Source organism: Falco rusticolus, chromosome 1 (genome assembly GCF_015220075.1).
Source record: "Falco rusticolus isolate bFalRus1 chromosome 1, bFalRus1.pri, whole genome shotgun sequence".
Classification (NCBI taxonomy): Eukaryota; Metazoa; Chordata; class Aves; order Falconiformes; family Falconidae; genus Falco; species Falco rusticolus.
The window spans coordinates 26,591,087-26,615,358 of NC_051187.1; the positions used below are offsets into that span (position 1 = coordinate 26,591,087).

Here is a 24,272-nt window from a genome sequence, read left to right on the forward strand (position 1 = left end):
TCCCAGGAGAAAGAGACCTCGTGGCAGCTTTGGCAGGCCAGGGGCTGAGGAGCAATGGCAGGTCAGTACAACCAATGGTGCTGAGGCTCGGCGGTGGGATGGGGGCCTGCCCTGGTCCTCCCTGGGTGCTGCTCCAGTCCTGCTGACTCTGGCCAGCCTGACACAGTGCTGCATGCAGGCTGGGGGACTGCATCATTGAGTAGCTGGGGCCCTGCTCCTTGCAAATGTATCCCCTGCAGCACCTTATGTGGGTGTGTAGGAAAAGGGGGAGGTGGGTGATGTCAGGAGAAGCCTGGGCTGGCAGTGAGAGAGAGGGAGCTTCCAGGGTGGATGGTGGAGGAGGGATCAGCAGCTGGGGAGGGCAATAGGGAAGAGGAAGCACCCAGAGCAGGTGGTGGAGCAATCTTCTGTTGGTGTGGGGGCACTGATGGAGCTGCCCTACAGACAAGCTCCTCCTGAACGTGAGGACAGCCTTTGTGGAGCGTGTGAGCAAGCCACTGATCTCTGGGCTGCTGGATGAGCTGCTGGGCCAAGGGGTGCTGAGCCTTGAGGAGGTGGACGAGGTACAGGATAGATACCCGGTGCGCACCGACAAGGCTCGCTGCCTCATCGACAGCGTGCGTCTGAAGGGCCCCAAGGCAAGCCAGATCTTCATTGACAGCCTCAGGAAGCGTGATGGCACCTTGGCAAAGCAGCTGGGTCTGGCCACTGATTCAGGTGAGAGATGTGGGGCTGTGGTCTGCCCTGACCATGCTGGGGCTCCCAGTGCCTCCAGCAGGATGCTGGAGCGGAGCATGGCCCTGGTGGGTGCCCAAAGCCTGAAGGCAACGGGCAGTTGGGTGTCCCTGGTGTCACTTCTCTGTGTCATTGAGTCCCCCTTGCCATGCAGTGATGACAGGGCTCTCAAGGGGGGCCATCCCCCGTGGGGCTGAACAGGGACAGCCCAGCTCCAGTCATCTGTCTGTGCCCTGCAACAGTCTGCTCTTGCAGCAGGCACTTCCCAGTGTAACTGTGGGGCTTTCTGCTTGTAGGGCCCCTTGGTGCACAGCTGGCCTCCCCCAACACTGAGAACCCCCCTGGACACCCTGTTGGCATCCAGGGCCAGCAGTGGATCCGACAGTGCTCCGTGAGCGAGTACCAGCGCATCAGGGACACAGAGGGAGACCAGGTGCTGAGGGCAGAGGAGATGAGAGGAAGGCTGGAGCGTGGCCCAGCAGACAGGGGCCTGCCCTGTGGAAGGGGAGCCAGGGTCTTTGCTGACCCAGGAGCAGGGCAAGAGGTGTGGGGATATGCCCCAGGGACGGGACAGGGAGATATGGTTGCTGTACCCATGGGCCTTCTCTGCTGTTAGCTGCCTCCCAAGAAGAGTCTGCTGCACCCACCCACTGCTGAGCGCTGCCTCTTTCCAACCTCACAGATCTATCCCATCCATCTACCACGGGAGACACGAACCCGTAGGGCCCTGCTCATCTGCAACATTGAGTTTGAGCACTTGAGCCGGCGGAATGGGGCCGAAGTGGATGTGAAAGGGATGACGACACTGCTGGAAGGGCTGGGCTACATGGTGGACGTCCACTGCAACTTGACTTCCCAGGTAAAGGACTGCACAAAACAGCTGCTGCTGGCCCTGGGAGTGGCACAGAGACCCTCCTTGGGTGCACTGATGGTGAGGGCTCAGGCACCACTGGCACACCTCTGTCCCCAGTGGCAGTGGCTCCTGCCCATGGCTGGTAGCTGGGTCTCCACATAGCTGGTCACAGGTGGCTGATGTTCCTTCCTTGTGCTGGTTTGTAGGAGATGGCTGCAGTCATGAATGATTTTGCGAATCGCAAAGATCACTACACCTCTGACAGCACCTTCCTGGTCTTCATGTCTCATGGGGTCAGGGCTGGGCTTTGTGGGACCAAGAGCAGAGGTGAGACCACAGACATCCTTTCCCTCGACACCATCTATGAGAAATTCAACAACAAGTGCTGCCAGGCACTGCTGGGCAAACCCAAAGTGGTCATTATCCAATCCTGCCGTGGAGGTGAGTCCCTGCTACAGGTGCCTGCAGGCAAGTGAGACAGCCAGGCTCTCCCAGGGCGCATAAGCACAGGGTGGGGACGGGACATGCCATCATCGCTGATGGCTTGCCCTGCCTTCCTAGGTAAGATAGGGTCCGTGATGGTGAGCAACTCCACAGACCTTGCCATGGCCACTCCCAGCTCCTCTCACACAATCCCTGCAGGGCTGGAAAATGATGCAATCTGTGAAGTCCACCTGGAGAGTGATTTTGCCACTTTACATTCCTCCACTCCTGGTAAGCACTTCCTGGAGATAAGTTGCCCTGCCTGAAGGCAGGTGAGGGCAACAGGACTCCCATTCCTGATGCCATGGGTCTCCTTCACACCTCCTCCTCCTCAGGGCAGGTTGCCAGGGGTCCCTTCAGTACTGTGAGCACTAGGGCATTGCTCCACCAGCTTCTGGAGAAGGCAGTGTCCCCCAGAGCCAGGGTATGAGGCCACTCCAGGAAACCCACAGATGCCTCTTAGAGGCACCTGGGCCAGAGCTTTGTGCCCCTGCCTGGCTGCCTTCCCTTGCCCTAGTTCCAGCCCTCCCCAACAGCTCTGCCTGCACTCCTTCCCCAGCTGATGTATATCACCACAGTGGCTGGCCAGGGCCAATTGTCATCTCCTGCTGGATCGCAGATGGCTCCAGGCTGTGCCAGCCTGGCAGCTGGCATGGCCGGGAGCATGGAAGGGCTGAGAGGCTCAAAGAAAATACTCGCATCACTTCTGTCTTTGCTGGGATGCCCTGTCCTTTTCCCATGCTGTGGGTTGGATGGGCCATATATAACTGTCTCAGAGAAGCTGCCCGTCTCCTGCTCTGGCACCCAGTGTTAATCGCTTTTGCAGTGAGGGACACCAGGGAAATCACAATCAGCATCTTCTGTCTCCCCAGATACTGTCTCCTGGAGAAGTTCAGTAACAGGCTCCCTTTTCATCCAGCGCCTGATAGAGCAGTTTCAAAACCATGCCTGTGACAGCAACTTACAGGAGATCTTCCGAAAGGTGAGACTTTGTAGTTAACTGGAGAGGCAGCCATGCCAATGGTCAGAAACGCTGCTCAGAGCAGAGCTCTCATCAGGGCAGGCCATTTCTCGGCAGGCCCCTCAGGAGCAGGCTCTGTCAAAAAGGGGTCTGGTTTGGCCTGGAAAGTCAGCTGGGTCCCTGAAGGCATCAGCACCCTGCCATGTGGTGGGCACATGTGAGCCTGGTGTTGGCGCCGCCCATGGCATCCCTTGTGCCACCAGACACATGCCTAAAGATGCCCCTGTGGATGCCTCCTGACTCCCCTCCTCCTTCCCATGCTGGAAATGGAGCTGCTCTTATTTCTCCCCACCCTCACTCCAGGTCCAATATGCCTTTGGAAAATTCCCTCAGCAGTTGCCATCACAAGAACGGACTACAATGCTCAGGAAGTTCTACCTCTTCCCAGGCCACTGATCTCCTGCCCATGGTGAGTCTCTTCACTTCGCACCTCTGTGGCAGTCTTTTGTCTGTGCCCCAAACATGGTACTCGGCCAGCAGGGAGGAGCAAGGAGAAATTCCCCATCGCTTCTGGGCTCCACACCTCACGGCTCAGACAGGATATCCAAAGGGCTTGTGTGCTAGTAGCTGGGGCTGGGCGGTGGCCTCACTCCATCGTCTCCCAGCTGGCCACAGGAGAGACAGGTGCTCGAGGAACTTGTTTCCATAGTCCATGTCTCAGGAGCTTCTTCATCTAATGTTCTTCACAGGGGAAAAAATCATACACAGACAGCAAGTGTCTTTGAATTTGGGGTAACACAGCAGAAAGCTCAAGCTCAAGGTGAATGTAACCCTGCTCAAGAGAGATGTACTTCTTGAGAAAAGGAAAGGACCAGTAGAAAAGCCAAGAACAGCTTTGCAGAAACACACTGAATCTCCAAACCAGCTACTTGTGCCCCCTCTGCTAGGCAATTACCAAACAGACCTGCAATAAAGTAAGTCTTTGGTTTCCTGTCCTCCCTTCTTTTCGTGGCCTCCAGACAATCCCAAACTGAGCAAACTTCCCAGGGATCAGCAGAGACACCTGGCTCTGGAGCACCAAATGCAAAGCTGGTTAGTGTCTCTCAACTGTCCCGATGGATCCTGTCCCCAGTTGCAACAGAGATGATCTGTCAACCCCAGAGCCGCTTCCACCCCGCCTCTGGCTATACCTGTCATCATAAGGGGATCATAATTGTAAAGGGATTTCCAGAGCAGATAGCACTGCTCCTCTGCCTTTAGCCTGCAGTGGGTGTATGGTTGTTGCAACTGGCAGTAGCTGCTGTTACATTGCCTTCTTGGGGGACACTAAGTAGGTGGGATGTGAGAAATCAGTTGGAGCTCAGGGAGAAGGGGACCCCTGTCTTCACAGTCATAGAATCATTTAGGTTGGAAAAGACCTTTAGGATCACCGAGTCCTTTGGGGCAGGCTGGGCAGACACGCTCCAGGTAGATTTCCATGCCTCCCCCTTGCAGGCTCATGGCCTTTCCTGGCTCAGGAGGCAGCTTCCACCCCCCATCCTCCATCCTCCCACTGCCCCTGAGGTGGAGAAAGGACACAATTCCCCTGGGAGCCAAGAAAGATCCTCACACCTATGTCTTACACACACTGCTCCCACAGCTCCTTGCATTAAGGGGCCCAGCCCAGCTGTCCACTCCCACCAGCATCCCTGCTGGTGAGAGCCCCTTCCCGTCCCCACCAAACACTCTCTGTCCTCTGCTGCCACACGCAAACCATTTTATGCCTTGGCATGGATTCAGCTTTATTGCATGTTCTGCAAAGTCACAGCCAGATCCACAACCAGGTGGTCTGGCAGCAGGAAAATGAGAGCGCTGCCCCCTCCTAACCTCTGGGGCACTCCAGTGCAGGCAGGACAGGCTGCACAGGATGGGCAGACTGAGCCCCTCCTCACAGAGCCCCGCACCATGGCCCAGAGCTCCTTAGGTCCCACGTGGCATTTGCAGAAACCCTGGTCCTCAGTGCTACAGTGGTGGCAGGAAATTGAGGACAGCCGTGACTAATTCTTCAAATTTATCCTGATGGACTATGTGGCCTGCACCTTCAATGTCCTGGATATCTGCCTTGGGGAAAAGGCGCTGGATCTCTGGGTAGTGTTTGGAGCTGCAGGACAAGGGAATGCCACCATGGGAAGTGTGGTCAGAAGTCTATCCAGGCGTTTTCCCTCACCCTCCCCAGGCAGAGGGGGATCACAGGTTGGATCACATCCCCTTCCCAGCTGGGAAAGCCTGGGGCTGCCCACAGGTTCCCCCTTGCTCTCCAGCATGTTGGTGTCACCAGCTGCTGGAGGCAGAGCTCATGTCAGGACTTTCCCCATCTTGGGGGCTTCCTCCCACCCTCAACAGCTTCAGAAGAGCACTAGGGGTCAAGCCACAGACTTCCAACCACTTCTCTCCAGTCCCACCTGATATAGGGCGAGTTGGACCCTCTCAAGAAGAGTGCAGGGCCAGGATATGGCTTGTGGAAGATGGGGAAGTTTATGATATCTGCCAAGTGGTGGGAAATGGCCTCCAGGTTTACCCGCCAGACGTAGCGGCCCTCCACCTCCAGCAGGTTGGTGAGGAGGTACTGTCTCAGCTGCGGGAGCTGCCACAAAAGGTGATTGTATACTCTTCAGTAAGAGCAACAAGCCCTCACGATGTCCTGGCACCCTCCGTACTCCCCTCCACCCCCTTCTGCTCATCTCCCATGCCATCACATTCCTCACCGCCCCTGCAGCCCTGTAGAGATGTCCTCTAGCTGCCCATGCCAGTGGTGAGTGAGCAGGGGTGGAAAGAGTCTTGTGGCCCTAAAGCCCTGTGCTCTGGTCCCAGGGACAGGCTGGGAGCAGAAACCCCATGCACGGAGCAGCATTTCCTACCTGGACCACCTCACGCAGCTGATTATCAGCCAGCTGGCGGGCCGCAGAGCGGGCCAGGCCATCCGGGATCTTCACCGACTTCATGGCAGAGATGTAGGCAGAGAATTCAGAGATGTGTGAAGTTAAGACAGGACTAATGTCTACGGAGATGAGGCGCTCCACCAGGTCTGGCTGGGGACACAAGCAGGGCAGATGGATGCCAGCTGGGATCTCTCAGCGGGATCGGGCACAGGGCTCTGCTCCCTGCCAGACTCCCTGGAAGCTCTTAGCTCCCTCCTGCCTCAGCAGAGAGCTCCACATGCCCTTCCCCAAGTGCCTGTGTCTTGGCACAGGAGACGTCCAAGCCCCAGGGACAGGGCAGTGCGGGCTGCCAGACAAATGTGCTGCTCCCACAGCCCAGCTTACAGCTCTGAGCAGAACAGCACCCCACAGCACAAAAGCCTCCCCATGTGGGACCGTGAGCAAGGCTGGCCCTGTGAACGGCCCCCTCAGATGCTACACCCCTTCCCACAGCCTCCCACTTGAGGAGCCACCTCGAGTCCGCTGCCCCCGCCAGCCCCAGGAGCCCCGCGCCTGCCGACCCGTTGCAAGGCCAGCGTCATGGCCGTCTTGCCCCCCATGCTGTGTCCCAGGACGATGCACTTGGTGATGCCCAGGCGGTCCAGGAGATGCTGCACGTCCAGGCTCATCGCTTCGTAGGTCATCAGCGGGCTGCCGGGGCTGCTGCCGTGGTTCCGGGCATCCGGCATCAGCACCTGCCCCCGGCAGGGTCACCGTGTCACCCCAGCCCCGGGAAATGTCCCCCTGTGCCCTCCTCCCTGTGGCTCTGTGGCCCTCTAACCCCTACCAGACCCTTACCTTGCGGCTGCCGCGGCATGCCAGCGCCTTGGCCACCGACTGTAGGTTGCTGGCGCTGCCGAAGAGCCCGTGCAGCAGCACCAGGGGCAGCCGGTCCCCGCGGCCCCCCATCTCCACGTAGGCCAGCGGCACGGCGCTGCGGGGGAGAGGGCGCTGGGCGGGCCGGGGGTGCGGGGCCGGGGACGTTGCCAGGGATGCGGGGGCGCTGCGCGGGCCGGGGGTGTGGGGGCGTGGCCAGGGATGCGGGGGGCGCTGGGCGGGCCGGGGAGCGCTGGGCGGGCCAGGCGGGCGGGGGCGTGGCCAGGGATGCGGGGGGCGCTGGGCGGGCCGGGTGTGCAGGGGCGGGGGCGTGGCCAAGGATGCGAGTGTCTGAGGGCGTGGCCGGGGGTGCAGGGGCGTGGCCAAAGGGCTGTCCTAGCGGCATGGGGGCGGGGCGGCACCCCCTAGATGGGCGCTAGGGGCGGGGCCTAGACTGGGGCCGTGGCCCGGGGGGGCACCAGCCCCGGGTAACGGCCCCTCGCCTCCTCCCGGGACCCCTCCCGCCGCCTCCGCCCCGCGTGCGGCCAGGCCTTACGTCACCAGGGAGCGGGCGGCGGCGGCGGGCGGCGGGGCGGGGACACGGGCCCGGGGCAGCCAGCGGAGCATGATGGCGGCGGTGGCGCGCGGGCAGTGACGCAATGCGCGCCCGTGGCCCCGCCTCTCTGCCCGCGGCGGACGCCCCCTGGCGGCCGGAGGGCGACCTTCCTACCGCCGGCAGGCAGAGCGGCCACCGCCCCCCCCCCCCCCCCCCCCGCCCCGGCCGGAGCGGGGAAGCGCCGCCCCGCCGATCCTTATCGCAGCCGCCTGCAGCCAGCGGCGGGGGCCGGGGGGGGCCGCGGGAACCTGAGTCGGGCGGGTCCGCTGCCTGCCAGCGGGCTGCGGCGGCCGGCTCCTGCCTGCGCCTGCCTGCAGGTGCCCTCCCAGGCAGCACAGCCGCCCGCCTGCCCGTCGGCAGCGTCTGCTCCGTAAGCCGCTCCGAGCCCCCGAGCGGGCGGCGGGGGGGTGTCTGGGTCCTGCCTGACTGTGCACCTGCGGCGGCTCCTGCCCCTTTGTCCCTGCCCGTTGGAGCGTGGCGGGGCCGGGCGGGGGGAGCGGTGCTGCGCTACGGCCTCGCCCCAGCCGCCGCTCGGGGGGAGGCGCCCCGTGTTCCCCCCGGCGGGGCCAGACTTTGGACCGCGCAGGCAGGGAGCGCCGCTGGCAGCCTCCCCGCTGCCTCCCACCCCGCGGCTGCCAGGGAGCTGCCCCCGGCCGGGCAGGCGGCGACCGGCGCCCCTCCGCGGTTGGGGGGGGGCTGCGGGGTGAGAGCCCCGTCCGCAAACGCGGTGCTGCTGTAGCCGAGGGTGTGGGGTGGCTGTAGCCCTGGATCCCTCCCCGGACCCCGTGGGGTCCCGCTCTTGCCCGGTGGGGTCCCATCCGTACCCCATGGGGTCCTGTATTTAACCGGTGGGACCGTGCCTGTAACTGGTGCGGTCCCGACCGTACCCCGTGGGGTCCCGCTCTTACCTGTTGGGGTCCCATCCGTACCCAGTGGGTCCTGCCCCACACCCCACCCCACCCCAAGGATACTCGGGCTACCAAAACAGGACACGTTTATTGACAAATGTAACCGGTACAGACCACGCGTAACAGGGACAGACGGTGCCCCGCCGGTGGGGGACACACACACACACCCCGGGGCGGGGGCACTGTCCTTATCCTTGTCCCCATCCCGTCCCACCGGTGTGGGCAGGGGCACACCGGGCGCCGCTTCTCCCGCCGACCCGAAACCGCCTCTTGTTTAACCGAAACTGTCTCTATTTACACAGCCTGGCCCTGACCCCGCAGCCGTCCCCGTCCCCTCCTTCGCGCCCCCCCCGCCCTCCTGCTGCCGTCCTCAGTCCCCACCGGGGGTGATGGGGGTCCCAGGAGTGGGGGGGGTGTAGGGGATGGGATGTCGAGGGGTCCCGGGGATCTCGCGGGGGGCTCAGACATAGTTCCTCTTGTCGTAGCTGGTGACGGCAGAACGCGGAGCAGAGTAGGCCACCTTGCCGGTCGGGTACCTGTCGTCTTTGGGGGGGCAGGAGCAGCAGAGCAAGGACCCCCCCAGCAGCAGGAGGGCAGAGGCTGCCCAGCCCACGTAGAGTGAGGTGCCCAGCTCCCGCTTCTGCGCATCGAGCACCAGCGGGTTGTAGAAATCCCGGATGATGGTGTTGGCTGACCAGGAGACGGGGATGAGGGTCATGACGCCGGAGAGGAGGAAGATGACGCCGGAAACAATGGTGATCTTGGCTTTGGTGCTCTCATCCTCCACGCAGCGGGTGCACTGGGCACCCACGATGGCCACCAGTAAACCCAGGACAGCCAAGACGATGGCCACCACCAGGAGGGCGCGGGCAGCTTGCAGGTCCTGCGGTAGGGCCAGCATGGAGTCGTAGACCTTGCACTGCATCTGCCCCGTGCTCTGCACCACGCAGTTCATCCAGAGCCCTTCCCAGATGATCTGGGCTGTCACGATGTTGTTGCCGATGAAGGCCGTCACCCTCCACATGGGCAATGCGCAACAGATGATGCTGCACAACCAACCCAGCACCGACAAGGCCACCCCGCCGATCTCCAACCCCATCGACATGGTGGCTGGTTTGCTGCCTCACTCCAGGCGATGGTGGAGAGGAACCTACGGACCGAAACCGTTGCCGTCACCAGTCACCGCTTGCGGCCCTTGGGGGATCAGCTTACACCTGGGTGCACCTGCGCTTATAAGGGCTGGCGGGGCCAGCTCAAGCGCCCGCCCGGGGTGGGGTTTCGCTGCTGGACGCTCCTCTCCACTCCTCCGTCACCCGTCACCTGCCACCTGCGTCCCACACCCTCCCCTTTGTTTGCAGAGATGGCGCCGGGTTACAGGCAAGGGTGGGAGGGGGAGAGACGCCGCCTGCCACGGCCATCCCCTTGGGTTTGGGCTGTGGGCACCGGCAGGCACGGCCACCATGCTCATTTGGACCCACTGAACCCCTTGGGGACCTGGAAATCCCTTGGCTTTGCCATTCCCCCCTGTAGGTGCCGGCGGGTCAGGGTTTAGTTTATTTCTGGAGCGTCTTATCAGTGCTCACGTTTAACTGGGGTTTGGCAAGCACCAGGCACCTTTGCATTGTTGTGCAAAGTGCAACCTTTTCACCATGCTGTGATGCTTGTTGCTTTGGCACCGCCATACCAGGGGACCCATGGGTGCTCCCACCGTGCTGGGCAGGGAGTGCCAGCAGGGATCCCCTGACCGGGTGATAAATCTTTACTCATCCTGCTCAAATATTGTGGCCTTGAAGGAAGCAGATAATGCACGTAACTGCGCTGACATCATCACCCCATCAACCTGAGCAAGCAGACAGTGAAGGGGGAAAAAAAAAAAGGCAAGTGCAGGCAGGCTGCCAGCAGTCCTGCTCCGACCTGACAGTGGCAACCCTGTGGCTGAGGTGGGCATGTGTGTCCCCCACCAACGGTCCCCCACCAACCATCCCCCCAACCTTGCTAGTGGCAGTGCTGGTATTTCTGGCCCCCCACCCCAGGAATGTGGTTGCCGGGCCCCGCTGGACACGGGCTTGCTGCTGCCTGTTCCCTGCCTGCCCCAAAATCTCCCCTACGACTTATTATTAACTACTTGAGCGCAGCAGGATGCTGGCAGCCAGCGCTGCGGAGGGAGCCCCCCTGCTCGGGCACCCAAGGTCTGTAATGCGGGGAGCCCCCCCGTCTGCCTGGCTGCACCCGCAGCACCCTGACACCCCATAGCTGGGGGGGGGGTGTCACCTTCGGATGCCCCACAGCACCCTGAAATCCCGTATCTGGTTGAGTCAGCTACTGCTGCCCTGCAACACCCTGAACCCCCATAGCCAGCGTGGTCAGCCTCTGCCACCCCACAGCACCCTGACACCCCATATCTGTCTGGGTTAGATGTTGTCACCTCCTTGTAGGACAAGGCCTCAAGGACAAGAGTCCAAGTACTGATAGCCTGATGAATAGAGACTTGTTAGAACTTGTAGGGCACAAGCCCTGGGAACAAAGGAACAAGCTAACTGCAGACCCCTGCGCCGTTACAGTTGAGGAGGCAACCAGACGGACAGAGAAACGAGTAGCCAGGTAAGGGAACGGAGAGCGCCGATATGTAACTTTGTTAATCAAGAAAGCCGTGTAGAAAGAAACCCCCTAATTTTGGAATAGAAATTGTTGCTATGTCAAGGTAAACTAATAAGTTCCTATTGTTCTAACGGTGTGCCTTAAATATCAACCAATCAGTGTTTTTTACGCTTAAGATTTAACCAATCAGTGTGTAATATGTAGAAGGTAGAAACGTATATAATTGTAAGAAAATCACTAATAAACTGACAACTTGCTTGCATCAAGCTGCATCCCGTCTCTTCATTCGCCACACCTCCTGTCACCTCAGCACCCCATATCCATCCAGGTTGGCCTCTTGCCCCTTGCAGCACCCTGTATCTGACCTCTGTGACACCCCAATACCCTTTATCCAGCCAGGTTAGCCTCTGCCAGCCCATGGCATACCCAGAATACTCTGGACTGGTCAGGTGGCCTTCTGCCACCCCATTGAAACCTGATCACACCGCAAAGGACATCCCAAGACCCCCCCACCCAGCCAGGGTTGGTGGCTGGGGGGGTGGGGGTACCCCTATATGTGCTGTTGAGGGGGAGCCCATGCATGCAGCACCCCAGGGCCTTGTGTCCTTGTCCCTGGGGGTGCTGGGGATCCCAGCCGTCGGGGGCACCTTGGGATACCAGTGATGCCAGCGCTGCTGGCAGGTGATGGTGGGTCCAAGGCCAGGCTTGCCGGGGTGCTGCTGGCACTACACTGCCACCACCAGAGGGGGGTCTGGGCTGGCTGAGGGCCCCCAGGTCTGCACGCAGGGGTGCCGGCAGCACATGCATCAGGCAGAGCTGTGCCAGCGGCCCCGGGGTGTGGGTGCGCACAGATGCGCGCACACCCCCACACATAAACTCACACCCCCTCTGCCGGCAGGGACACCTGCACACGCAGCCGCACATGCAGCCAGCCGCACACAGACTGAGGCCAGCGGGCACACGACAGCAATGCGGGTGCACACAAGGCACCTCATGGTGCGCACAAGGCTGCAGATGCACTAGCATGTGCACCCCCAGCTGCATTGCCATGGGTGGCTGCAGGGGCTGTGGGGCAGCAGGGGGGTCTAGGTGGGACTGTGGGGCAGGGGGTAGGGGCAGGGTTATACCATAAGCATGTCTGTGGGGCAATGGGGATACTTCAGGCAGGGGTGTGGGGCAGGGGGGGATACCCCCAGGTATGGATGTGAAGCAGGGGAAGAGGGGGATGCCTCAGGCAGGTGTATGGAGCAGTGGGGAGACCCCTGGGGTAGGGTCTACTGGGGCAGGTATGGGATGAGATGGGGCAGGTGAAGCATCGCAGCCCCTGACCCTGCAATCAGAGCCCACACACTGCGTCTCCACTTTGTTGTCCCAAATTGCCTAAAGTACAGGCTGCACACGGTGCCGCGCTGGCCCGGGGCAGCAGCTGCTGCCTGACTCACGACAGAGGAAGGGGCAAATCACCAGGGTTTCGGGGTGCTGGCTGCTGCTGCACGCTTCAGAACACATTCTTGTGGCAAGCAAACTGGCTTGCTGGTGTTTACCGAGAACAGCTGAGCAGGGCCAGGGTACCTGTGGGTGTCCTGGGAGCATCCCCATCCCTGCTGCTGTGTCCCCCACCCTGGTGAAGTCCCTCTGCTCCCCACCCCCACCCCCACCCCCAGATGGGAAGGGATGGAGGAGTATCACCCACAGCAGGTCCCCTGGGATGGGGACGAGATAGGGTGACCTCATGCAGCCACCAGTGGCATGGGGATTCGTTTGCCCCCCATGAGGTGGTGATCCCAGATGAAGCTCAGACCCAAAGGTCATGGGGGCATTGTCAGTTTGGTGGCCCATGCTGCGGGAAGCACACCTGTGCTGGCGGGGGGTTGGGGGTGGAGAGGTGTCATGCACTGCAGGCATCCCCCCATCCCCACTGTACACCCAGCACCCCGGGGGAGAGCAGGAGGTGACGACAGAAACCACCCCAGGCACCGTGGGGCTGTGTCCCACTCACGTGCGCCCAGCAGCCGGCATGGGGTTTGGGGTGTTCCCCTTCCCCTGCGGTCTCGGGAGTGGGGAGTGACGGTGCGTTTCCCCCCCCCGGGCGAGTGGGGCCGGGGCGGTAAGTGCTACCTCGGCTGCTTATATTTCAGGCGCGGGGCTGCTGGCTCTGCCCTGGCCAGGGCACACAGGCAGCCCATTGTTGAAGCCCCTTCGGCGACAGCGGAGAGCAGGTAAGGCGGCTCTGACCATCAATGGTGGCTCTGTCTCCCAGCAGGGCGGGGATGGAGCTGCCGGCAGTGCCGGCGCCCAAACGGCACATGGGGGACAGTGGGGGGCATGGTCCAGTGGGACGTGGCAGGGGGTTGGCAGCTTGCCCAGGGGATTCTGGGCTGCCCGAAATCTCAGTGTGCTCTGAGCATCACCACCCTGACAGCTTCGAATCAGCTTCCCCAGGGCTTTGCCACAGCATCCCGCTTCCTCTGAGCATTGCCTGTGGAGGGAACCCCCATTGTGCCGCTCAAATCCCTTTTCCTGAGCCATTGCCGTCGTCTCCTCCATCCCTTCGAAAACCCCCTCGGCAGCACTTGGGCATAGTTTCCCCATTCAGAGCTGCTTGTTGCTCAGCAAATTGAGCAGGGCTTTTATTTTTGGAGTGACTTCAGGCTGAAGGTCCCTTTTCTGGCAGCCGTGTGTGCTGCCCGGCAGCTGCATCCCCCAAGGGACACCACAGTTCCCGGCGCATGGCTCCTCTCCGCTGAGCCGATCAGACTTTGCTTTCCCATAGCAGGAAACAACCTGACTCTGCATATTTGAGCCGGTCGGGGGGGTTTTATGTTGGGCAAGGACGTTTTTTGGGAACATTCAGTCTCTGGACTGCTGGTAACTAATCCCCGGCTGCCGGCAGGGAGAGGCTGCCCTGCTCCGTGCCGGCTGAGTGGAAGGGCTGGTGGCCGTGCCTTGTTTGGTGGATTTGAAGCCGGAGATCCCAGTGGATCACTGCTTGCTGGCAAGTCTCGCCTTCCCTTTTGGGACCTCGAGGTAGACGGGGTGGCAAGTTCACGCACAGGTGCTGGGGGGATAAGGGGCTCCCAGCTCATCGGCGTGGGGCTGAGCTGGTGCTCTGTGTGTATGTGAGGTGGGAATGTCACCTGCGTCCCAGGTGGGGAAGACCCCAACCCCTTTGGCTGAGTATTAGTGCCCTGAGCCCTCTCCCTGCGTCCTTTGCCCTGCGCAAGGTCAGGGTGGCACAGCCTCCATCATGTACCTGGTGGTGCCTGGCATCACGGTGACACTGGGTTTAATGTGGCCTCCCTGCTTGGGGATGGCCTCACCGCCCAGCCATAGGGTTGCAACATGTCCCCATCCCAGTGAAGCAGGGACAATCAGCGGAGAGCATTTTCTCAGACCCAAAGAGCTAGTGGCTGATGTGCTGGAATGGGAGCTCTGCTGTCATTGATGCTGAGAACGTGGATGGAGCAGGGGAAGGAGCTCAAACCCCTCCATCCTGCAAATCTCACTGGATTCAGGGCAGGGCACCTGCACCCAGCTGGGTGCTGCACCAGCACCCTCTGGCTCAGTAGGCATCAGGGATGGGGTTGGTTGTTACTTCTCCACTCGCTGCCGAGCCTGTGTCCATCGGTCCCGCTGGCTGGCAGTGCTGGGGACACTGGGTTGGCTGTGCTGGCCAGGCAAGTGCGTTGCTGGGGGACATGGGGGAGGGCACGGGGCTGTTTCTGGGTGGCAGCCACCAGTTTGAATATATGTCACGTTCTGGCTTTAATTACAGTAATTGGCTGTCAGAGGGCCCTGCTGGCGCCTGCTCTGCCTCCGAGGGGAAGCATGAGTGGCTCAGGCATTTGATGCTCCATTTGCAGAGTTGTCCCTGTCCCCACCTTGCCGTTTGTCCCCAGTCCAGAGGCATGTCCCCATATGCCTGCAGGGACATGGCCTATGCAAGGTGCACACACATGTAGGCATGTGCCTCTCCTCAGCCCCAAATAATTTGGTGGTTACAGCAGCTGGCTGGGAGGTGAAAACCATGCTCAGCCTCAGGCAGAGTCTGGCCCTGACAGGGATGGTCTGGAGCCCCACAGATTAAAGGGAGCCCTTGACCACAAGGCTCTGGCTCCCGGGTGGGCACACTGGTATGTGAGCAATGTGGGCGCTCCAGTAGGACAGAGGGACAGACAGAGCATCCCACCATGGCCAGGCACCTGGGTGGCTCCTCTGGCACAGGGCAGGCAGGCAAGACCCCGGCTCATCCCCACGGGTCAGGGTCTGCAGCAAGACCTGAGTGTCCCCGAGTGCCTGGGCTCTGCCCTGTCCACTCCTGCCATGCCGCGCACCAGCAGCTGCAGCCCAGCTGCCACTGGCATCCTCATGGCACTGCAGTGCATGGACTGCCTGGCTCATCCCACCCCGTTGGGGCACAATGCCTGGGGACATCCCCACATGGATAGTGGCAGCTCTAGAGCCCATCATACCGAATAGTTAGCATAAGCAATTAGATTGTATTGGTAACGCCAGTGCTCGGGAAAACTAAGATAATGTCAGACACTTTTATCTTTTCCAGAGGCCTGGGATTAAGCTGGAGTGGTGAAACAGTGCAATGTCTGTCTGTCCATCCTTGTGGTCTGTCTGGCCTTGTGCTGCACCTATGTGGGTGCTGAAGAGGCTTTTGGAGAGAGTGGGGAGGGGACATGTAGGGGGGCTGATGCATTAGAGGAGAGGCTAGGCAGCGCCCAAAGCATTGGCATCAATATTGGCATTGATATCGGTATTGTCACAGCCTGGCCAGCAGGTACAGCTGGTTGTGCCAAAATGCTGCCAGCACGAGGTGGCCCTGCCTGCTTCTGGCACCCTGGTCCCCACCAGAGCAGTGGTGGCAACTGGGGTACCTCGAGGTCACCTCTGCCCCCTGCAGCTCTGACCCACCAAACCTGGCTGGCAGCGCAGGCAGCGGGATGCTGGCAGGCCTGGGACTGAGGGCTGCCATGTGAACACCGACTCGGCAGTGCAGTGCAAGGGCAGGTGGGTTTGGGGGTCTACCCCCGCCTCTCCCTGGGCAGCACCGTCTCTCCTCCGGAGGGAGCCAGCAGCCACTCCAACCGGTTTGTGGGTCTGGGTGGTGACACCTCCTGCCCGAGGCCTGATGAAGGGTTGGGAAGCACTGGCACAGACGCCAAGGAACAAACAAGAGCTGCTTGTGTCCCGCCGGGCATGGAGCCCAGCAGTGGGGCAGGGATGGCATGCTGCTCCCTGGGCACAGGGCCATGTGGGACCAGAGGCTGGACCACTGCTGGAGCAGCCACCTCATGAGCTGGGGGCAAACCGAGGCACAAAAGTGTGGAGGGACCCCATCCAGGTGCTGGAGCAGGAGGTGCCGGCAGTGATGGCAGAGACATCCCAGTGCCTGGACACCAGCTCTTCCCCTTCAGCATCCCAGGCTGAGCCCCAGCAGCTGCCCTTGGCATGTCCTGCCTGCCCAGTGGGACACACTGCTGCACCTGGGTGGCCTGATCCCAGTTCCCTGCGTCCTTCTCCGTGGGAGCAGCCAGGATATTAAGTGTCATTGCTGCAGGGAGAAATACAAGCGGAGGAATCCTGGGAAACTGGTTTTACCCCTCTGTCTGGTGCTGGCGGCAGTACGGCGGCTGCAGCAGTGCTCCTCCCTCGGCAAAGGCATATAATGCCTGCCATGGTCCCAGCAGCCGGCACTGTGCTGCGGGAGGCGGCCAGGGGTGCAGGCAGCGAGCAATGGCCTCCATGGGACTGCAGGTGCTGGGCATTGCCCTCTCCGTCATCGGCTGGTTGGCCTCCATCCTCTGCTGCGCGCTGCCCATGTGGCGGGAGACGGCCTTTGTTGGCAACAACATCGTGGTGGCCCAGATCATCTGGGAAGGGCTGTGGATGAGCTGCGTGGTGCAGAGCACGGGGCAGATGCAGTGCAAGGTCTACGACTCCCTGCTGGCCCTGCCGCAGGACCTGCAAGCCGCCCGCGCCATGGTGGTGGTGGCCATCATCGTGGCCATCCTGGGCACCCTGCTCGCTGTCACTGGTGGCAAGTGCACCAACTGCGTGGAGGATGACACCGCCAAAGCCAAGGTCATGATCCTCTCTGGCATCATCTTCATCGTCGCCGGCATCCTCATCCTCATCCCCGTCTCTTGGTCGGCCAACACCATCATCCAGGACTTCTACAACCCGCTGGTCACTGATTCCCAGAAGCGGGACCTGGGGTCATCTCTCTATGTGGGCTGGGCAGCCTCTGCGCTCCTGCTGCTGGGGGGGGGGATCCTCTTCTGCACCTGCCCCCCTCGGGGCGAGAAGCCCTACTCTGCCAAGTTCACGGCTGCTCGCTCGCTGCCAGCCAGCAACTACGTCTAGGAGCCACTGCGCCTGCCTGGAACCCCCAGCCACAGCGGGAGCTGGGAGCTCCCGGGGTGCTGCCGGCCGGCAGCCGGGCAGGGAGGGCCGGCAGCTGGGGTGGTGCAAGGGAGGGCAGACAGAGCTGCCTTTGTTCCACGGGGGATTGGAGCTGGTTCTTTAATCTCGGTTGAGACGGGGAACAAGGAGATCCTGTCCTGGCTGCCCCCCTGCCCAGCAGGGGTCCCGCTCCCCTCAGAGCACCCAGCTGTGGCATCTTCTCCAAGACACCACTCGATCCCTGCCCGTCGAGCATCTCCTGGTTCCCGGTATTGGGGTGTGCTGTGTGGTGACGCAGCCCCCAGGGGCCCGTCCCGTGGGTGGCACAGGGCTCTTGCTGGGTAAAGCCCCCCAGAATGCGTCCCTTGGGATGGGTGGTGGTGCTGGTGGGGACAGCAAACCTGTCCCATGCGGTCATGGGGATGCGCTGGCTCCGCAAACCCCGGCAGGGGCTTGAGGGGCAGCAGGGGCTCTCACCTGTCTGTACTCTAAATTTTGAGTTTGACCTACTTTTGGAACTCAGAGCAGCTTCACAGACGTGCGATTTCTCGCAGCAGCTCCCTGGGGCGGGGGCATCATTATCCTGGGAGTGGGAAGGCAGCAGCTGGGCTGGGAGAACCGGTTGGAGTGGCAGGAGTGGTGCAGGACTGTGCACCCACATGGAGCGGGGCAACACCCAGACCCGACCCCATCCCGTGAGGTGCACACAGCCCCATGGTCCCCTCAGCATCCCCCGAGTGGGTTCCCCGGGCCAGAGGCGGGAGAGGATGGCTCACGGTGCCCCCCTGGCTGTGCTGCCATCCATCCCTTCATCGCAGCCTTCCTTCATTAAATGGCAGCTGCTCAGACCCCACTGTGCTTCGTTTTCTTTACCTTCCCCAACACCAACCTCAGTGCTGGGACAGCCTGGTGCTCTTGTGCTGTGGGGCCCTGTCCCCCTGAGAGCCCCCAAATCCACTCTCCAGACCTTCCGTGATCTCAGCTACCTCCTGACCCCTGCTCCACCCCTGGCATTACCCACCGCTTCCCTCCCTTGGCGGGGTGACAAGGGGTGCCTCCGTGGTACAATGCCTTAGTGATGCCAGTCACGGTGTCAGGGCTGCCCCACACCTGTCCCAGCGTGATCTTCCCACCCGAGCAGGAAGGTGATGGGCGCTGGCGAGGGCGGGTGGGGGTGCACTGGCCCTGGGGCCACCTGACGGCCCCGGCTGGGAGCACCCCGGGTCTGGCATGGGCAGTGCCAGCTGTTTTGCCTATCTTGCTGCCGGCATGGCAAGCTGTGCTGGGGCACAACCAGTGCTCTGCTGGCTTGGGAACATCCTTCCCTCCTGCCTCAGGGTGCATGGGGATGAGGGGTGATGCCGGCTGCCTGGCACTGGGTGTCTCATCTGGGTCTGGGGGCTTGAGGGTTCCCAGCTCCCTCACTCCTTCGCTGGGAGCAGGAATGGTGGAAAATGCTCCTGTGGCCCTGTGGTACCGACAGCCAGGTGTAAATGTGTGCAGGATGCTCTGGCGAGCATCTCTGCTGGGATCCACAGGGCCACTGCTTGTCCCCACTGCAGGTGGTTGTGCGCCCCATTTTGGGTGTCTCTTGTGGTCCAGGTCCCGCTGGCTGGGGAAGGGTGCCTGGGATGGCTTCCTGTCACCCCGACCTCCCAAGAGGCTGGTCTCCCTTTTGTGGCGACAGGGACTTTATTTTTGGCCCAAAGAAGCTCTCATGGACAGGGGGGACAAAGTCCCAGCGCTAGGTGTCCATCAGGATGCAGAGGGATGAAAGGTGCTGGGGAAGGAGTGAGGACGCAATAGGGGAAAAGAGGCTGGAGAAACCAAAACTGGCACCAGAGGAATGATGGCGAAACCTCCTGCAAGTACTGCAGGGTGTGTTGGGCACAGCCGATACCCTGCTGCCACTCAGGAGTCATAAAAACTCAGCTGGTCCCAGCTGCCAAGCAAGGATGCAAGCACCCATGGGTGTACTCTGCCCCATGGCAGTACAGGGGCTCTGCTCCGTGCAGGGCTGAGCAGCCATTTGGGCTGAGTCAGGGGCCACGGTGGCCTTGTGTGACTCTGCTGGAGCTGTGAGCATGTCCGGGCCACCCCTCCTACAGGGATGACCCTGTGGTAGCCCCTCTCCAGGGGTTTGCCCTCTCGGTGCTGCTCCCAGTGCAAAGGAAGAACGGGTATCGCTGAAACTGCTGAGCACCACAGCCAGGGCCAGAGGTAGACTTGAGCTCTGACCTGTTTCCAGCACCCCAGAGAGGAAATCCTGGGTCCAAAGGGTGCTGCAGCCCAGCTGCCAAGGGCAAAGCAGAACCTGCCCTTGAACAGGGAGCAGATGGTGCCATGGCGAGGGCAGGGGCTGCCTCACCTGCCCATGTGCCCCGGTGCAATGCTCGTGGCTGAGGAAGCTGAAGTACCAGCAATGGAGCAGGGGATGGGGTGGGTGCTGTGGGGTGGCTGCCTTGGCAGGACACGGTGGGGGGGTGTCTGTGCTTTGGAGCATGCCCGGGTGGGCACAGTGAGCCCCTCACCCTGCTCCCTGAAAGACATACCCTCCCTAATACTTGCCATGCACTTGGACCAGCTGGGATGGGGTGGTGGCAGAGGACTGTCCTGTGCTGTAGTGGCATTGTAGGGGCTATCATGACACACAGGGGCTTCTGCACCTTGGCCTGCCCAGGGCCTGGGTGCTCAGTGCCACATGTGTCCCCATACCGACCTGCAGCAAGGCCCCATACCATGCATGTCCCTTATTGACCTGCAGCAATGCCTCACGCCACATGTGTCCCCGTGTTGGTCTGCAGCCGTTCCCACCCAGATGGGGTACAGACACACCCAGCAAGAAGTCCACGCCCTTCAGAAAGCTTCCTGGCTTGAGACCGTGTCTGTCATGGCTGTGCCCTGTCCCCACAGGTGCTGTTGATGGCGATGATGACAATGCAGCTGGGTGGGCTGATGCTGGCTGTGCTGGGCTGGCTAGGCTCCATCCTCACCTGTGCGCTGCCCATGTGGAAGGTGACGGCCTTCATCGGCTCAAACATCGTGGTGGCCCAGGTCTTCTGGGAAGGGCTGTGGATGAACTGTGTGTATGAAAGCACAGGGCAGATGCAGTGCAAGGTCTACGACTCCCTGCTGGAGCTCACCTCCGACCTGCAAGCGGCTCGTGCCTTGGTGGTCACCTCCATCTTTGTGGCCTTCTTTGCCTTCCTCACTGCCGTCTCAGGTGCAGACTGCACCCATTGTGTGGATGACAAGAGCACCAAGACCAGGATCTCCATTGTGGCAGGTGCCATCTTTGTCCTGGCCAGCATCATGCTGCTCATCCCTGTCTCCTGGTCTGCTAACAGCATCGTCAGCAACTTCTACAACCCCATGGTGCCCGAGGCCCTCAAGAGAGAGCTGGGGGCTGCCCTCTACATTGGCTGGGCCTCCAGTGCCCTCCAGCTCTTTGGCGGAGGCATCCTGTGCTGCTCAGGACCCCCATCCCAGCAAGACCCCTACCCTAAGAAGTACAGAGCAGTGAAAACCTGCAGCCCGATGAGCTATGCCATGAAGGACTATGTGTGAGCCACTGTGCCTGGGTGCCCGCCTGAGGGAGAGCACCACTGCCCCTCTCCTGCTTCACATGCCACCCCCGCTGCCCACACGCTGCCTCATCCTACCTGTCCCCACACTGGCTGCACCCCTAGTACGGTCCTCCCATGTGTGTCCTTCCCTGGTGCACAGGGGCTGTGCTCGCAATGGGCTATAAACACCTCGGTGCCACCAAGGCTGCCTGGGCTCATTTCGAAGTGTTGTGGTGTGAGGGAAGTATGGTGACACGTCCTATGGGTGTTGTGCCCTGCCAGCCTGCTTCCAGCTCTGGGGCTGCTGCCCTGGTGCCTGGCATGTCCCCAGGTCCCCATGAGGATGTGGCAGTACCCAGCCAGGGCACTCTCTGCATGCCCTCCAGCAGGGAAATGGAGGCAGGGAGAGGGTGCTGAGAGCCAAGAGGGGCATCGGGGGACACAAGGCTCCCAAAGCTCAGTCCTTTGAGCCCTGAGGGATTGGGAGGGGACCCTAGAGAAAGGCCAAATCCCTCTCCCCAGCAGCCCTCCTCTGCCCACCCCAGAGGGTCTGCAGCCCATTGCTCTGGGAACAGCGCACAGCAGGCAGGCAGTGGAGGCAGGGTGTTTATTTGACAGCCATGTGCAGGGATGGGGACAGCCATGACCCTCAGATGCCCAGGGGACAGCGCTGGGGACAAGCAGGGAGAGACGGGAGCAGGACAGCTCCCCACAATGGATCCAGGGACCCCAAGACCTGGGGGGGGGGGGGGGCAATGCAGAGGGGTGACAAGGGCCATGGGGAGAGCAAGTGTGGGAAATGTGGGATGCCCTGGGTGGAGGACTGGGACACACAGAGCCACTGCCTCCCACTGGGGAAGAGCTCCCGAGGGGAAAGAAGCAACCTGTTCCCCAGGGCCACAGGAACGGGATGAGCAGGAACAGGTCTGGGGGAAGAGAAAAGGAAGAAAGGAAATTATTCCAGCAAGAGATTTGGGTAAAAAACTTCCCAAGGGAGCAGTGGAGGAGGAAGAGTGAGGGCAGCATGGCAAGGGGCTTGGGAAACAGGCTGGGCAGGTGATGCTGGGTGGCTCCTGTGTGGGGAGCAGCCACCGGCTCCTGAAGTTCCTTCCAGCCTCATTTCCCACCCAGACCATTAACTACTGAGCCATAGGAAAATGAGAGACTTAAGCAGCTGTTGCAGGATGAAAGGCCAATGTGGTACTTGGAAAGCTTCTCCGTCTGGGTGTCACCTTGGCACAGCTGCTCCTGGTTTGGATGTGGGATTTCCTGCACCTCAGGGTACACTGGGTTAAGTCCTGGGGAGGATGAGGATGGGCGATCACAGGACATGGCAATGGGGCCCCACCTCCAACAGTCCTCAGGTAAAGACCACAGGGGTCTGGGGTGGGGAAGATGAAGAAGGATCCACGTTTTGACCATGAGGGCTGAGAGGTGGGCATGGCAGCGAGACATCCCAGACAGGATATAGCTCTGAGCAGCCAGCTGGGTCCGTGAGATGTCACGGTGAGGGCCGAGGTGTTGGGGACGGTACCTGAATGTCAGAGCTAGTGGTGGTGCCCAGGAGACCCTAGTGAAAACATCAGACCCTCCCTATGCTGAAGAGCAGGCAAGGTCCCCAGGGCCCAGAACTCGACGGGGGAAGGAGCATGGGGAAGGGCATGGGGATGCTCCCTGAAAACACTGTCACTCCCCAGCAGCTGCCCTGCTCTGGGAGGGGGTCCCTGGCTGGGTTTGACAAGGGGCAAAGTGCTCACTTCCACCCCCGCCAGAGCCGTGTCGCATTTATCCCTCCTCGAGGGGGGGGACAGGGCATTTTCGATAGATGTAGACCACTCCGGAGATGTAGCCGGTGCCCTGGGTGCTCTCCTCCTCGGAGGTGGCCCTCTCCCAGCGCTCCACCTCCTGGGCCAGCACCTTCTGCCAGGCTCCCTGCCTCTCCAGCTTCTCCAGCACTGCCTCCAGCTCTGCCTTGTACCGCAGGTTCGAGGGGTTGCTCCTTGTAGTCAGGCAGAGGAAACCTCCTGCCAGGAGAGGGGACGGGTGACATTGGGTGTCCCCCACTGGAAAGGTGGGGATGAGGGGAGGCAGTGAGACCCTGCCAGGAGTCAGTGGGCAGGCCAGGGGGCAGGGGCCGGGCAGGCCAGGAGGCCAGTGGGCAGGGGACTGGCAGGATGTCACACCTGAGCACAGGCTGTCATGCATCAGGAGTGCCACCATCACCTCCTGTGACACCTGCTGTGTCCCTCTGCCTGAACCCTGCCAGCAGGCAGGGCCAGGGACGGGGGTGCCATTGCATGTCCCTGCCTGTGCCTGGCAGCAGGGACAAGGCCATGTCCTGGCTGTGCCACAGGGCCAGCGCCCAGCTGAAGACCCACATCCACTGGGACCTGATGACCCTGTCCTGCCACCCCGGGGGGTGCTGGCGGGAGGGGACAGCGGGGACACCGGCTCACCCGGCTTGGTGACACGCAGCAGCTCCGGCAAAGCTGCACTTGGCACCTGCCCCTCGCCCAGGGCCCCCACCACCATCACGGCATCGTAGTGCTCTGCGGGGACACGTATGGCATCACCGGGGGGGGAGCCTCCGGGGGGCAGGCGCCCCCCCCCGCCGGTACCGGCCTATTACCTGGGGGCACGGGCAGGGGCTCCTGGCCCAGGACACACCGCTGCAGCTGCCGGTAGAGGCCGGTGCTCCGCGCCTGCTCCAGCATCCCCGCGCTGCCGTCCACGCCGTGCAGGCAGCGGAAGCCGCGGCGGTGGAGCTGTGTGGACAGCCGGAGTGATGGCACCGTTAGCTCCATTCCCCGCCCCGTCCCGCCCCGCCGCCTCGTACCTCCCGCGCTACCAGCCCAGTGCCACAGGCCACGTCGAGCAGCCGCGCCCCGGCGGGCGGCGCGGGGAAGGCGAATGAGAGCGAAGCGGCGGCCAGGTGCGGAGCCCGGTACTCCAGCGCCGCCACATCCTGCGGAGACACGGCGATTAGCGGCGCCGGGCAGCGCCCGCGGTGCCCCCGGCGCCCCCGGCCTCGGTACCTGCTCGTAGCGGGCGGCCCAGCCATCGTACTGCCGCAGGCGCTCGGGCAGCGCCGCACCGCCGTGCACCGCCGCCACCCGCTCCCGCACCGCCGCCGGCAGCCACATCCCCGCACCCCCGCCGCTGCCACGGCCGCAGCCCCGCCCCCGCGCCCCATTGGCCCCGCGCTCCCACCCCGGCCCCCCACGCCCCATTGGCTCCACGCCCTGACCACGCCCCCACGCTCTATTGGCTCCGCACACTGGCCACTGCTACGCCCCTTGCTCTCTATTGGCTTCGTACAGCTGCCCCGGCCACGCCTCCCCGTCTTCCATTGGCCGCCGGACCCG

The 24,272-nt window shown here is 61.9% G+C and overlaps 6 protein-coding genes across 9 annotated transcripts; 3 read left to right on the plus strand and 3 right to left on the minus strand.

Moving 5' to 3' along the window:
- Positions 1 to 4,027, plus strand: LOC119142354 (caspase-1-like). The gene is made up of 9 exons (XM_037375215.1): positions 1 to 61; positions 445 to 717; positions 1,032 to 1,168; positions 1,418 to 1,594; positions 1,795 to 2,029; positions 2,150 to 2,302; positions 2,944 to 3,053; positions 3,396 to 3,501; positions 3,782 to 4,027. The coding sequence occupies exons 1-8, from the start codon at positions 55 to 57 to the stop codon at positions 3,486 to 3,488; spliced, it is 1,185 nt and encodes a 394-aa protein (XP_037231112.1). The 5' UTR covers positions 1 to 54; the 3' UTR covers positions 3,489 to 3,501; positions 3,782 to 4,027.
- A 760-nt stretch (positions 4,028 to 4,787) lies between these two features.
- ABHD11 (abhydrolase domain containing 11) lies at positions 4,788 to 7,454 on the minus strand. Of its 2 annotated transcripts, XM_037375216.1 has the most exons (6): positions 7,362 to 7,453; positions 6,788 to 6,923; positions 6,511 to 6,684; positions 5,930 to 6,100; positions 5,474 to 5,655; positions 4,788 to 5,172 (listed from the first exon to the last, which is right to left on the minus strand). In XM_037375216.1, exons 1-6 carry the CDS (start codon positions 7,430 to 7,432, stop codon positions 5,034 to 5,036), a joined length of 873 nt encoding a protein of 290 aa, XP_037231113.1. In that variant the 5' UTR covers positions 7,433 to 7,453; the 3' UTR covers positions 4,788 to 5,033. The 2 variants fall into 2 exon arrangements, with proteins under 2 accessions (XP_037231113.1, XP_037231114.1); XM_037375217.1 differs by lacking the exon at positions 6,511 to 6,684 and having other exon boundaries at positions 7,362 to 7,454.
- Positions 7,455 to 8,398: 944 nt separating this feature from the next.
- CLDN3 (claudin 3) lies at positions 8,399 to 9,552 on the minus strand. Its single transcript, XM_037375222.1, has one exon. It carries the CDS (start codon positions 9,432 to 9,434, stop codon positions 8,790 to 8,792), a length of 645 nt encoding a protein of 214 aa, XP_037231119.1. The 5' UTR covers positions 9,435 to 9,552; the 3' UTR covers positions 8,399 to 8,789.
- A 3,439-nt stretch (positions 9,553 to 12,991) lies between these two features.
- On the plus strand, positions 12,992 to 21,110 carry LOC119142358 (claudin-4-like). Of its 3 annotated transcripts, none has more exons than XM_037375220.1 (2): positions 12,992 to 13,146; positions 20,255 to 21,110. In XM_037375220.1, exon 2 carries the CDS (start codon positions 20,264 to 20,266, stop codon positions 20,906 to 20,908), a length of 645 nt encoding a protein of 214 aa, XP_037231117.1. In that variant the 5' UTR covers positions 12,992 to 13,146; positions 20,255 to 20,263; the 3' UTR covers positions 20,909 to 21,110. The 3 variants fall into 3 exon arrangements, with proteins under 3 accessions (XP_037231117.1, XP_037231116.1, XP_037231118.1); XM_037375219.1 differs by lacking the exon at positions 12,992 to 13,146 and adding an exon at positions 13,613 to 13,922; XM_037375221.1 differs by lacking the exon at positions 12,992 to 13,146 and adding an exon at positions 17,505 to 17,610.
- On the plus strand, positions 16,564 to 17,324 carry LOC119142360 (claudin-4-like). Its single transcript, XM_037375225.1, has one exon. The coding sequence runs from the start codon at positions 16,673 to 16,675 to the stop codon at positions 17,300 to 17,302; it is 630 nt and encodes a 209-aa protein (XP_037231122.1). The 5' UTR covers positions 16,564 to 16,672; the 3' UTR covers positions 17,303 to 17,324.
- Positions 21,111 to 22,086: 976 nt separating the features above from the next.
- Positions 22,087 to 24,059, minus strand: METTL27 (methyltransferase like 27). Its single transcript, XM_037375218.1, has 5 exons — positions 23,943 to 24,059; positions 23,744 to 23,872; positions 23,537 to 23,672; positions 23,364 to 23,456; positions 22,087 to 22,931 (listed from the first exon to the last, which is right to left on the minus strand). Exons 1-5 carry the CDS (start codon positions 24,048 to 24,050, stop codon positions 22,693 to 22,695), a joined length of 705 nt encoding a protein of 234 aa, XP_037231115.1. The 5' UTR covers positions 24,051 to 24,059; the 3' UTR covers positions 22,087 to 22,692.
- Positions 24,060 to 24,272: the final 213 nt, after the last annotated feature.